The sequence below is a fragment of the Numenius arquata genome, chromosome 6, assembly GCF_964106895.1.
Source record: "Numenius arquata chromosome 6, bNumArq3.hap1.1, whole genome shotgun sequence".
Classification (NCBI taxonomy): domain Eukaryota; kingdom Metazoa; phylum Chordata; class Aves; order Charadriiformes; family Scolopacidae; genus Numenius; species Numenius arquata.
This window is the reverse complement of record NC_133581.1, coordinates 2,896,833-2,910,643: the sequence shown is the minus strand read 5'-3', so window position 1 is coordinate 2,910,643 and position 13,811 is coordinate 2,896,833. Positions and strand designations below refer to the sequence as shown.

General features: G+C 48.1%; 1 protein-coding gene across 1 annotated transcript; it reads right to left on the bottom strand.

Moving 5' to 3' along the window:
* Nucleotides 1-3,618: 3,618 nt before the first annotated feature.
* LOC141466053 (CD59 glycoprotein-like) lies at nucleotides 3,619-12,239 on the bottom strand. The gene is made up of 4 exons (XM_074149766.1): nucleotides 12,136-12,239; nucleotides 8,168-8,240; nucleotides 7,365-7,466; nucleotides 3,619-5,174 (listed from the first exon to the last, which is right to left on the bottom strand). Exons 2-4 carry the CDS (start codon nucleotides 8,229-8,231, stop codon nucleotides 4,981-4,983), a joined length of 360 nt encoding a protein of 119 aa, XP_074005867.1. The 5' UTR covers nucleotides 8,232-8,240; nucleotides 12,136-12,239; the 3' UTR covers nucleotides 3,619-4,980.
* Nucleotides 12,240-13,811: the final 1,572 nt, after the last annotated feature.

The window sequence follows — 13,811 nt, the reverse complement described above, 5'->3', positions numbered from 1 at the left end:
CAAGAAACCAAAAACATTTTTAACCTTTCACTTTTCTAGGCTCTAGAACGGTTTTTCCTATGCTGTAAGTTGGCATACTGCAAATAATCAATGCAGCAGATAAACGCATAAAGATAACGTCATCTGCGGGTCTTTATTTTATCCCAGTGTATAAATTATTCTTGGAAAGATGGGAGTGGAAATGACAAACCTACTTCTTTCAGGGATCCCACAGCCAAATGAGCCGCTCTCCTCTCCCTCTCTAAAATGCAGGATGCTGTTATTGCCATCCTGTTAGTGCAATATTAACACTGTGTTATCGAGGCAAAAAGAGCGGTGTACTCGTTTCTGCCCAAACACACGTGGGCATCTTACAGGTAACGCTTGCTGGGATATTTAGGCTTATCTTGCAGCCCGACTTCCCTGCCACGATGCCAACCCTAGGACTGGTTGTATTGACCAGCAAGTTGCAAGCCCCTCGGAAACACGTAGAGATTCAGACACATTAAACTCTTGTCCAGCAGGAGGAACACCGCTGTTATTAAATGCAGTTAATATTTATATAACAGCAGTCTCCAGATGCCCCAGTTAGTGCAATAGCGAGTTACTTAATGTGGAGATCTCTCCTGGGACTACTTTATTATCTTAGCAATTCCTCCTCCTTTCTCCAAAATAAAAGCTCCTCGCTGGTCAACCTCCTCATTCCTCTCACTCCAACAGGCAGTGGGAGGAAATTACTTGCTCTGCCTATCTGTTTTTTCCCGTGCCTCTGCTTCTCTTCACAGTTTCCTGCATCCTGAAATAGCATGGAGACATCCCACCTTGTCTTTGATGAGTGATGGTAAAACTTGAGAAGGATAAAATAAAATCCCTCCCAACCAGGTATGTCAGCCCCATTTTCCCACCAGCACCACAGGGCTTCCAAGCTCTCCATGGCCAAGTTCAAATCAAAGGACCGCCAGTCACCGCCAGGTAGAAGGCAGAAAGCAGGATGAGGAGAAGGAGGAATTAATGGCAAAGACACATCAGAAGAATGAATTTCTGCACACGCTGCTTGCTGCTACTGCAGCTTCCATTTGCTGGCTCCTTCTTCTTGTTCCTATAGGGAAAAATAACTCCTTTGTGAACTTGTGCCCCCACCAAAAAAGGGGAGTAATGGTTATGAGAGCAATGAACATCGAGAATTAGATGCAGGGAAGAACACTCTTTAATGATTAGATGGCCACTAGTATATAAACCATGTGTATTGGCAAAAAAAGCAGGCTGGACGGTAAATAGTAAGGATGAGGTTTTAGTCACGCCACTAATTCAGAACAGAGCAAACCAATTAGATAATTACAAAACCAAACCAAAAAAACCCAGACAATAGCGGCAAGTTACCCAGCGCTCGCTGCAGAGAGCAACAGGCACATTTGCACAGTAACACCGTCCACCCTGAATACATTTTTCACTCTCCTGCCTCTTACAGGACACAGCTAAACCACACAAAATACCTGGCACATCCCAGGGAGGATTTTGCACGGATGCGATCCTCGTATGCAGAACTGATCCCTGGCACCCTGTACTATCCCGTCCCACTATCACTAAATGGAATCGTATCTGATCTAAGGCACTGATGGCTCTGGCTACCCACCTTTGAGGGCTGGCCATCAAATCTGGACATCATACGGCAGCAGGGGGAGAAGTTCCCGTGTTCAAGCAGCAGTCGCTGCTCAACAACCCTCATCGGTCAGACCACACAGGCCTGAAGACGCAAATACACCCCAAAACATGGAACCTTCCATCACCATTCAGCTTGTAAATGGCACGAGATGCGAATCAGGCCATGTAACTAATCTACCTCACCCAGGAGAGGGACAGAAGGGATGCTTTCCACTTGAAATCCACTAATTTTTAAAAAGTTGTTTGCTATCATAGCAATTGCCCCTGCAAATTGTCTTACTTTGGTACGTGCATTCTCACCATGAGAATTAAACAATGTTCCTGTTGATCTTTACAAAACAAGTGGCCTTCTAGAGTGCAAAACACAAGGACTTGTTGCTCAAGCTGCTTCTAGGAGGCAAAAAAAGGAGAAATACGACAGATTAGACAAGAAAGCGTTCAAGGCGATCAAAAAAACAAATATTAAAAAATTATTGTTCAAACTATTTTCAGACAGACAAAACACAGAGCTTCTTTTTGCGCTTATTAAAACAACAACAACAAAAGAGTATTTTACATATGCAGAGCATACGGCAATCAAACAGGTTTAGAAGTGTCAACCGTCAAAAGAGAGACATTGACAATATAATAGAGGAGAAACGCTGCAACCAAGATGGTTTAAGCATAAGGAATCTATCGGCTTGGCTAACGCAAATACCTTCTATGCTACAAACCTTCCCAAACTGCATATTGAGTCAATAAGACCACTTTTTCACCTAAAATGAGCAAGAGCTTGACAAATGGTGCTGCGCGAGTGGAAAAAAGTCACTGTGCAGAAATTACTGTCTTTCAAGTGTCTGCTTTTGTTAATCAGATGGGAAATAAAAAGATGGAAGGATAAGAGAGTGGGAAATCAATGACTCTTTTCTTCTTTCTAGCACCACATCAAATCACCATTTCCAGTACCTGTTAGATTGAGAACGGACATCAACAGGCTAAAAGTAAAATTAGCCTGGGAGAGAGGGGGAAAAAATATTGTTTTCCAGTTGCCTGACTTCACAAATACAAACTAAACTGCTTTCTATTCAACTCAGCCACACACTTCAAGCGAACTCTTTCTAGTAAGATCATCCACAACTTGGGGAGTATCATACGTTAACTGTTCTCCCTCCCGAAGCAGGTGTTAGAAGTTAAAGCTAAGAACTAGGGGGAGAGGAGAAGAGAAAAAACAACCAACACTCCCACAAAGAAATCAAATCAGTACGTAGGAGAATAAAAACCTGTGATAGCGAAAAACTGCACAGGAACGCTTGCGAGCCATCACAGTCAACACATTTCACGTCACGCTTCAGGTGTTAAGAGTAATCACACAGGGACAACTCTTTCTTTCTTCTTTTTTTTTTTTTCCCCCCCCAAATTATGGTATATTCGTATCTCCAACGAGATAATTCTCAAGTAGAAGTGATTGAGTGACCACATATTCTACTGCTTCCCCCCAGTGCCACATCGTTGCCAGCTCACCTAGAGAAAGATCGCTAATTCTGTTTGGGTTGAAGGGACCTTTAAAGATCCTCTAGTCCAACCCCCTGCAACGAGCAGGGACATCTTCAACCCGAGCAGGTTGCTCAGAACCCCATCCAACCTGATCTTAAATGCTTCCAGGAATGGGGCATCTACCACCTCCCGGGGCAACCTGGGCCAGCGTCTCACCACCCTCAGCGTAAAAAATGTCTCCCTTATATCTAGTCTCAATTTACCCTCTTTCAGTGTAAAACCATTGCCCCTGGTCCTATCAAACAGCTCCTTAAGGCAAATCATCGCTCTGCCAACACTAACCGACCACACACGGCACCCACCTCCAGAGAAGAAGCCAGAGAATTCTCCTTGCACTTGCTGAGAGTCTCTGGATGGGAAGCGCGGATGCATCTCACACAGAAACAAGAAGTTATATTCAGCTGTAAATAGCACATCAATAAATAACCACACTCGCCACATTTTCCATTTTGACATTTTTATTAATCAAAGACAGCATGACTTCCCTATTTCGAGTGATCAGAGCGATCCCAGGATGGTCTCACAGCTAAGCTAAGCTTAACCAAAAGATACATTGGCAGAATACATCATGGATTTGGCCTAACACCCGTGGTTATGACTGGGTGAACTGGTGTCACTGGCACCCTGCACAGCACAAGCGAGCATCCTCAGAAAGAGAATATGCCATTGGCAACGGACCACGACTCTTGCAGGGACGTGCCAAGTGCTCCAGGAGAGACAAAGGAGAATTTGACATTGTACCCGGCGAAGTATCAAAGGTCCGTCTCCACCACTGAGGCAGAGCAACGCACAGACTACTTCAGCTCCAGACCTCTCACACATACAAACCAAGCGGGTTTTATTCATGCTATGTAATACACAGATATTTTGTACTGGCGTTTATAGTGTCGCATAAAAGTAAAAATAGAAAGTTCTGCAAGGTTTCGTTTCATACTTTTAGGTAGAAGCTTGACGGGTTAAGTTTACACGGCACTGTTTCCCAATAAAAAAACAAAAAGCTAACTACGTGGGAAAACAATCTAGACGTGCCATTTCAATTCCTTCGCGTTTTATAACCTATTTTCAGTATAACAACAAATACTCAGTGCAAAGCACATGCTTAGTTAAAATCCTAGGCATGGACAAAGCATAAGGGAAAAACCAAAAAGCTTGCAAAAGAAGCTAGCATGTGTTGTCTGTGCGCTCACAGAAATATAAAAAGAGGCAAAAGTGCTCCTCGCTTATACAGCGTTATTTTAGTTTAAGAAATGTAGATGTTTTCTCTCAAAATAACAGTACTTACAAGGTTATATCATTGGCTTGTAAAAAGAAAAAAATAACTACAGTGATGGGAACAAAGACTACAACACTTGAAACTAAATATTTCCATACTCATCAAAGCAATAATTTCCAAACTCACCAAAAAAACCCACAGAAATCCCAACCAAAACCAATCACCATTTATGGGGTGGTAAGAAATGATAGTTTTCCAGCATAAAACCTGGAGTATTCCTTCCCTTCCACATCACCCACTGAAGTTTGCCCAGGTTCTCCACAAAATAACACTACTTCTTAACAAGTTCTTTTCCCCGTGAATATGGCAGACCGAAATGCCTGAATTCCCCATAACTGGTAACAATACACATCTCCTTCCCATGACTGGACACGGCGATTTAACAGAGAGAACCTTAGCCAACAGAATTTAAAACTAAAAGGTAATGTTTCAGCCCACGGTTAGAAACTGAAAATGCCAGAAGTACAATTCAGAAAAGAGTTAATGATTTTGTATAATTTCAGCTCGACAGTACGGCACACGAATCGGGATTATTACAGAAGCATCCATAGCACGGCCACTGCCGAGGCAATACTGAGGGCTGCTTTGTTAACCCCAGTAATTGCGCCGCCGTTGCACAGGTCGTGTTGGCAGCAAAAGAACTCAAAATTATCCAGCTGGAAGTATTCGGCAATATCATTCACGCTGCACTGGGATGCCTTCCAGCAGGCGGAAGTTCTCAATTTACCTACAAAAAAATAAAATTAAAGAGATTAAGAGAGTATTGAAAGTAATACCATTTTTGGTACGGAGAGAGAATCACTGCCTAGACTGCTGCGTACTTGCTTTTTTAGCTTCAAGTGGTTAGAAGTTTCCAAATTTGCTTTCACTAGGAATTTAGGAGTGTGAATAGCGAGAGCAAGCCATGGTCCTGCCTCCACAACGCTCTCTTGTAGCTCTTGGCCATAGGTTAAGAAAGATTTCTAGCTCAAGCTAACCAGTGCTTCCAGTTCAGTCCAAATGACTCACTGGGAGATGCAGGGTGGAGCTTGAGTGATACCCGTTCTCGTGACAGAGAAGGACAGTGTGTCACCATCTAGCTCAACTTGCACTGCTCTTGCATTGTCCGACAGCACGACCAGTCTCCTTCCACAAAGAAGAGCAAGAGCAAGTTACAGAGCAAGTCCAGTAACTCAAGCTAGTCTTTGTGCTGAGAACCAGATCCGTCAGACCTGGATGGGGCTTTGAGCAACCTGATCTGGTCAGAGGTGTCCCTGCCCAGGGCAGCGGGGTTGGAACTCGATGATCTTTAAGGTCCCTTCCAACTCTAACCATTCTATGATTCTATGATTCTATGACCTGACCAGCCCCATTTCCAGAAGCAGTATGAAGACAGAGCTTGAAGAGAAGAATAGTCCTCCCCTTTTCTCACTCACAGAATCACATGCGGTTGGAAGGGACCTCTGGAGATCATCTCCTCCAACCCCCTGCCAAAGCAGGTCCACCCAGAGCAGGTCCCACAGGAACATGTCCCGGCGGGTTTTGAATGTCTCCAGAGATGGAGACTCCACCACCTCTCTGGGCAGCCTCTTCCAGGGCTCTGCCACCTTCAAAGTAAAGAAGTTCCTCCTCATGTTTAGGTAGAACTTCTTATGTTCAAGTTTGTGCCCGTTTCCTCTTGTCCTATCACTGGGCACCACTGAAAAAAGACTGGCCCCATCCTCTTGACACCCTCCCTTTAAGTATTTATAAGCATTGATCTGCTCCCCCCTCAGTCTTCTCTTCTCCAGACTATAAAGACTCAAGTCCCTCAGCCTCTCCTCATAAAAGAGATGCTCCAGGCCCCTAATCATTTTTGTAGTCCTCTGCTGTACCCTCTCCAGCAGTTCCCTGTTCTTCTTGAACTGGGGAGCCTAGAACTGGACACAGTGCTCCAGATGGGGCCTCACCAGGGGCTCATTCCCCTGAACACCAGAGATCAAACACCTTGTCTTCCATCTTCCTGAGCTTGACACCTCAAGCACTCAACTCCCGACTCTGACAATGGACAACCACCGTAGGCTGCATGCTAGAAAGCCTACAGTTTGTGCTCATGAAGGTTTAGGCTCAAGGGAAATAGCAAAAGCGAAAATTCCTTAGGATGCAAACAGCATCCTGGTCCAGCAGCGTTAGAAGCTTTCCTTCCTCCACGCCAAGTCACAAGCATTAGCAGGGACCATTCCGGGGAACAGAGCAGCCCCGTCCCATCCTGGTTTCCACTGTCCAAACCCAGCCCAAGAGTCTTTCTCGGGCCGAGGGAACCAGCTGGGAAAGCAGATTATTCCAGTTGTCTCAGTATCTCTGTTTTTCCAATGACACTCCTCTCACTCGTAATAAAGAGTTACTGAAATGTTAATTAACAACTAGAACAGTAACTCCGTGCCCTGAATATCCTTGACCATATTCCTGAGATGCAGGTGACTTCACCCCCAGGAAAAGTTTGTTTTAATAGTGTCAATTCATAAACTACCGAGTCCTCATCTGCAGGTTTATTTTGTGTGTTACACATGCTTTATCTGGTTTTAAAGTGTAACAAACCTGGGGCAAAGGTTTTGCATTTTAAAGTTATTGCTGCCTCCTATTTTTTCCGGCTCCCTTAGGTGGTGGGGTTTTGTTGTTGCTTTGGTTTTGGGTTTTGTTGGGTTTTTTTTTAATCTGGGCACGCAGATCCCTGTGCATATGCTTGTAGAAGTATAAATCAGCAATCTAAATCATCATTATCTTTATCAGCTGCTTGGAATTCAAAATATATCACTTTACTATAAGCACGACCTTCAAAAGTATCTGCGACCTTCTGGGTGAGGCTAAGAAATGCACGGTAAGGCCAGGCTGGAAGCGTACGGGCCATGAAAACTGATATAACCGTGTTTATTTTAGGTCTGCGGGACAGCATACATACCAAATTTCAGCTGCAAGCAAGTATCTTCAGTCGGTAAGCAAGTGCTGTTGGTCTTGCACAAGGAAGGGCTGTTGTCGCAGTGGTAACACCTCAGGGCATAACCTAAGACGACAGGGGTTTAATCTTTACTGTATCATAAAAGTCCTGAGACAGTAGCAGCCTTGAAATGGAGAAAAAGACGGCTCGCCATCTGCATCTAACTGCCACAAAGCCCACGCCTGGTTGGTAGACTCAAGCTAAAATTTACAAGCTTTTGTCAGGGTAGAAATAGAGACCGGCAATTTTGAACGGAAGATTTCGAAGCACATACTTCTGCCGTTTTTTGAAAACACTTACCTTCACGTGCCTGCAGAATAGCGCATTAAATGTCTGGCTGCTTCCATCTACCCTTAAAGACTGCCTTTTTCCAAAAGGACAGACAACGAGAGACGCTTTCAGCAGAAGTTTATCTTGTCCCTTTTTTTTATTTCATCTCCTTTCCCTCTCGCGCTATACGCCCGGTTCCCAATTTACACGAGAGGAATCCGACCTTCCAGCAGCAAACCAGGACAGTCGGCTGCCAGATGATATCCAGATACCCAGATATCCAGCAGCATCGTATTCCGCACCCGACTCTCTCTTCTGCCCAAAGACAATCACCGACAGAAACCGAGCTGATGGTCACCGTCGTTTCCCAAAGTGGTGTTAAATAATCCAGGCCTTTCTTGTTATTTTTCCTCCTCTGCCATTTCCACCCCCCCCACCCCGATTTCCTCACCCTCTGTCATAACATTCCATCGGGAAAGTAGCTCTTTTATACTCACCGGAACTACAAAAAGCAACCAGAACCAGGCAGGCGGTTAACAGGACGCAGTTCATCTTGATCATGCTTCTCCCCTAATTTGAAGGCATAAACAGGTGTTATCCGTCTGTTCTATTTAAAAAAGCTACATGAAACCAGCAGAATCTACGGCGAGGAATCGAGGCTTCGAGACTAGATGCAGTACGGAACCGAAAGCGCCGGCCACGGAAAACACTGAAAGAGAAGCGGGAAAAGTAACAGCACTTTCCGAGAGAGGATTTTGATTCTGAGGACAGGGGGTTTTATTCTGAGAGCTGAGATTTGAGCCCCGACAGGCCGCAGATGGGTCTACTTTTCTCCCCTCTGATTACACCATTCAACAGGTCTCTCTTATTTCCCACAGCTACGGATGCGCCTGACAAAAAGAGAGGCCATTTAGGTCTGGGATGCTTTTTCTTTTACAGCGATAACCCTGGAGCCAGGCCGTGCCCTTTTCTTCTCTCTCACGGGGTTGCAACAGATTTTGGCTGCACTAGGGGGGCTTCTCCCTCTCTTCTCCCCAAATTCCTCCCTCTCCCTGAGGGACCGACACGTGCAATAACCCCCTGTCCCGGTTTGAAGTAAAACCGAACCAATTTTCTGTTCTGTAACTTTACATCCTAGCTAGGCCTCCTCTAACTCTCTGAAATTAACGGCATATTGTGGAGAAAACTGCTCGTTCTCAGAATGATAAGCCCAATGTTTGTGCTCCGTGCCAAGGGATGGTGAGCAGGGAGGCCCTTGCTTATACTTATTGCTGTAACAACCAAGGGCAGCCAATTTCCTTATTTGCCCCCTTAGAGGGTCGGAAACGGAAAAAACGTAGAGGGGTCACATCAGTGGGGAGGAGTGGACAGGAGAGGTGACCCAAACCTGACCAACTGGGGTATTCCATCCCATCTGCCCCACGCTCAGTATAAAAGCTGAGGGATCAAAGGGTCAGCCCCTTCCTGCGATGGCCGACGTCCAGAGAGGACTCTGTCTGTTCATCTGCCTTTGATCCCGATCCGTGTGTTCCTGACTCCAGAGCTGGAATCCAGTTCCCATCCGTCGCTGAGTCCAGTCTGGGACTTCCCCAGTGCCTGCCGGTGACGTGACTGTCATCCTGGGAGCTTGATACGGTTTTGTATATATTGTATCTATTTCATTATTTTCTTCTTTATTTTTATTTTAATATTAATTTTTCATTAAAGTAGTTTAGTTCATTCTAAACTTCTGAATCTCCTTATCTCTTTCTCCTCCTCTCTCCTCTTTTAGGGGGGGGGAAGGGGGGGGAAGGGCCATCTGCCGGTCCGGTTTTGGTAAATTCAGCCGAAACCACGACACCCCCCAGTGACTGCCGGAGTCCCCCCGGGATTGCTGCAACCCACAGGCAGCGCCGAGATAGAAAGCTCAGGATTTTTTTTTTTGAACACAGGCAGCTCCAAAGCAGGAATTACGAGACAGGTTTCCGCACAGGGTTTGAACTACAAACAATAATATCTGCTACTAAAACCATCTCTGCTATTGCCGAGAGTGGGCCATCCAGACGAGGTACCAACCAGAGACAGGGGGAGAGAGGGCCCATACTTGGGCTAAGGGGGCACGATTTCATGTTTGCCTGCAAAGCCCGAGTGGAATTGTAAATCCTAAAGAATTAAAGGCATCCAGGTAACAAGTTTCACTTAAGATAAGGCTGCAGTGAAACACCGAAACTACTCTGCCCTGGTGAGGCCACATCTGGAGCACTGGGACCAGTTCTGGGCTCCCCAGTTCCAGAAGGACAGGGAACTGCTGGAGAGGGGACAACAAAGGGCTACAAAGATGATGAGGGGCCTGGAGCATCTCTCTTATGAGGAAAGGCTGAGGGACTTGGGTCTCTTTAGTCTGGAGAAGAGAAGGCTGAGGGGGGATCTGATCAACGCCTATAAATACTTCAAGGGTGGGTGTCAGGAGGATGGGGCCAGTCTTTTTTCAGTGGTGCCCAGGGACAGGACAAGAGGAAACGGGCACAAACTTGAACATAAGAAGTTCCACCTAAACATGAGGAGGAACTTCTTCACTTTGAGGGTGGCAGAGCCCTGGAAGAGGCTGCCCAGAGAGGTGGTGGAGTCTCTGTCTCTGGAGACATTCAAACCCCACCTGGACACGTTCCTGTGAGACCTGCTCTGGGTGGACCTGCTTTGGCAGGGGGTTGGAGGAGATGATCTCCAGAGGTCTCTTCCAACCCCAGAGCATTCTGTGACTCACATCGCTGCTCTCGAGCCTGTTAATACTGCTTGCAGCTATTTCTATGTGCAGCCAAGAGTAGCGTGGCAGACCGTAATCACATTGGGATGGAATTTTTTTTTTTTTCCTCCCAGAAGACTGATCGTGGACTTGAAAAGACCTTTTCATGGTAAACCAATACTGAAATCCTTCTCAAACTTAAGTCTGGTTAATTTTTCTACTGGAAGAAAAAAAAAAAAAAAAAAAAAATCAACACAAAAAGCCACTATTTTTTTCCTGACTGTATGAACTACTGTTGAGCAGGAAAACTAAGAAAAACAGGCCCATAATGTGCAGAACAAGACGATTTTCTGAAGTAAACAACTTTGTGAGAAGCCTTTCAAGACCAGAGGCTCACCCCGCAGTGACGTGAAGCTGCGGGAGCTGCCGTTAATCCGGTGGTTAAAGCAAAAACCCCATTCCGGACAGCGAGAAGAACCTCCCTGGCAAAGTCTCCATCTTCCAGGAGCCCTCCCTCCCACAAGGGTGTCGGCAGAGCAAAACAGTTTGGCCTTTTAGCAGAAGCGAGTCATGACGGGAATAAACATAAGGCAGATTAATAAAACCCATTGTAGCTTTGACAGCAGTCGTTCAACAAATCTATTTTTGCGTAAATGAGTCGTTTATTTTGTTCTGCACTCCTGAGTGACGAAGAGGTGAGACAACAGGAAAATTTTAGCTTTTTTTTTTTTTTAAAAAAAAAAAAAAAAAACACAAAAAAAACCCAACCCGCTAAGTTAGAGCCAGCAATTCACAGCACGGCTTAGAAGAAATAAAGCAGAGAACATTTGGCTAAACCGAATTTTCTCAATTGCTGTTTTAACTGAAGCATCTGAGCAACCTCAGTAACAAAAAAGATAAATAAATAAAAATAATAGCGAGGAGGGTTTTTTTTTTTTTGGTTTTTTTTTTGCTTTGGTTGTGAAACAGGAGAATTTCTCCGCAGCCCCACCTGGGAGAGCACACGGACAAGACGATGCTGCTTCTTCCATCACAAGCCCAGAGCAGAAAGAGGCAAGAAAAGGGTAATTGGGACCGGGAACCCAGTTCCTGCGGGGACCGGGACGTTTTAGCAGCCGCTCGGGGGTCGCACCCCGCACCCCCCCCCCCTTTTGCCCGTAGCCAGCGACCACCCGGCAGACGCGACCGGGCCCCCTCCCAGCTATTTTTAAGCCGCCTGCAGCACGTCACGGCCGGTATCTGAGACGCGGGGATGCGGCGGTGGCCCCCGGGGGGGTTCTCCCCCGAAGCAGCCCCGGTTCCCCGCGTCCCTGCGGGCGGCGGCCGGACCCCCCCGCCCGGCCGTCCCGGGACTGCGCAGCCCCCCCCCCCCCCCCCCCCCCGGTTAGCGCACTGCGGTGCGGCCGCTCCGCCGGCGTGACTCAGAGCCGGGGGCAGCCCCGCCAACGTACGAACACCGATCCGGCCCCCTGGGCTAAACCGCTAGTAACACAGATTTCCACCCAAAACATCTCCCCCTTTCCCCGGTTCCTAGGAAGAGCCCTTACCCCCCCACACACACCCCCCCCCCCACACCCCCTCGCCCATCCCAGCCGCACCGAGGACCTGCCCTTCACCAGGCTCCCGGTGAGACACGGGGGCTCCCCCCCCCCCTCCCCAAGTCAGGTCCCGGAGAAGATGGGGGGGGGGCACCGGGCTTCCTCCGCTCCCCCCACCCCCGGGAGGGGCTCGTTCACCCCTTACCTGTCCCCCGAGCACCCGCTTCCGACAGGCGCCGCACCGTCTGTTGCGGAGGGGCGGGGGGGGGGCGGAGGCGACGCTTCCTCGACGGGAGGTGCCACCCCCTCCGGGGCGGAGCGGCGGCGATGGCCCGGCCCCGGGCGGGGGGAGGCGGAGCCGGTGGGGGGGGGGGGGGGGGGAAGGGGGGAGCCTCGGAGGAGAGAAAAGTGAGGGATGGTTCTTTGGGAAACGCTTAAACGGGCGGGGGAAGCTCGGTGCTGGCAGCGGCCGTCGCCTGTAGACACGGTACGTGTGCGATCTGCTGGTTCCTCATGGGGCTTGGGGGAGGGAGTCACAGAGTCCTCATGGTTGGAAGGGACCTTTGAGATCATCGGGTCCAACCATACACAAAAAAAAAAACCCAAACAAAAAAAAAAAAAAAACCCACACCAACACAGCACCAAACACAGCGCAAAACACCCAACCCAACAGTCTCGGGCACTAGAGCATGCCCTGAAGTGCCACGTCTACACGTTTCTGAAATATCTCCAGGGATGGTGACTCCACCACCTCCCTGGGCAGGCTGTGCCAGTGCCTGACCACCCTCTCAGGAAAGTCATTCTTCCCAATATCTAATCTAATCCTCCCCTGCCCCAACTTCAGACCATTTCCTCTGGTCCTTTCGTTATTCCCTTGGGAGAAGAGGCCAACACCCACCTCTCTGCACCCTCCTTTCAGGTAGTTGTAGAGGGCACCCCTCAGCCTCCTCTTCTCCAAACTAAACATGCCCAGTTCCCTCAGCCTCTCCTCCTATGACTTGTTCTCTAGAGCCCTCACCAGGAGGGGTCTAGAAGGAAGGAGAGATTCAGACCCCACCTGGGGTGGTGCATCCGGCTTTGGAGTCCCCAGCACAAGAATCAGAATCACAGAATTGTCTCAGTTGGAAAGGACTTTTAAGATCATGGAGTCCAACCATGGACCTAACACTGACAAAACCGTATCGCCGAGCACCACCTCTGCCTGTCTTTTAAATACCCCCAGGGATGACAATTCCACCACTTCCCCAGGCAGCCTGTTCCAACGCTTCATAACCCTTTCAGTGTAATAATTTTCACTAGTATCTAATCTAAACCTCCCCTGGCGCAACTTGAGGCCATTTCCTCTTATCCTAAGAAGGACACGGACCTGTTGGAGAAGGGCCAGAGGAGGCCACGGAGATGCTGGGAGGGCTGGAGCCCCTCTGCTGGGAGGACAGGCTGAGAGAGTTGGGGGGGTTCAGCCTGGAGAAGAGAACGCTCCGGGGAGACCTTCGAGCCCCTTCCAGTCCCTAAAGGGGCTCCAGGAAAGCTGGGGAGGGACTCTGGATGAGGGAGGGGAGCCATAGGAGGAGGGGGAAGGGTTTGACACCGAAAGAGGGGAGATGGAGATGAGATCTGGGGAAGAACTTCTTTGCTGTGAGGGTGGTGAGAGCCTGGCCCAGGTTGCCCAGAGAAGCTGTGGCTGCCCCATCCCTGGAGGGGTTCAAGGCCAGGCTGGATGGGGCTTTGAGCAACCTGGTCTGGTGGGAGGTGTCCCTGCCCAGGGCAGGGGGGTGGAACTGGATGATCTTTAAGGTCCCTTCCAACCCAAACCATTCTATGATTCCCCCCATCCGACATTAAGCATAGCCGTCACGCAACCACTCCTGCAGTTAAACAAAC

Excerpts from the sequence above, each read along its gene's own strand:
- LOC141466053 (XM_074149766.1), bottom strand. The coding sequence starts at position 8,231 with ATGATCAAGATGAACTGCGTCCTGTTAACCGCCTGCCTGGTTCTGGTT. Across the intron at positions 7,467-8,167 it reads GGTTGCTTTTTGTAGTTCCG|GTTATGCCCTGAGGTGTTAC; the intron begins GTGAGTATAAAA and ends CTGTCGTCTTAG. Across the intron at positions 5,175-7,364 it reads TTGCTTGCAGCTGAAATTTG|GTAAATTGAGAACTTCCGCC; the intron begins GTATGTATGCTG and ends ATTTTTTTGTAG.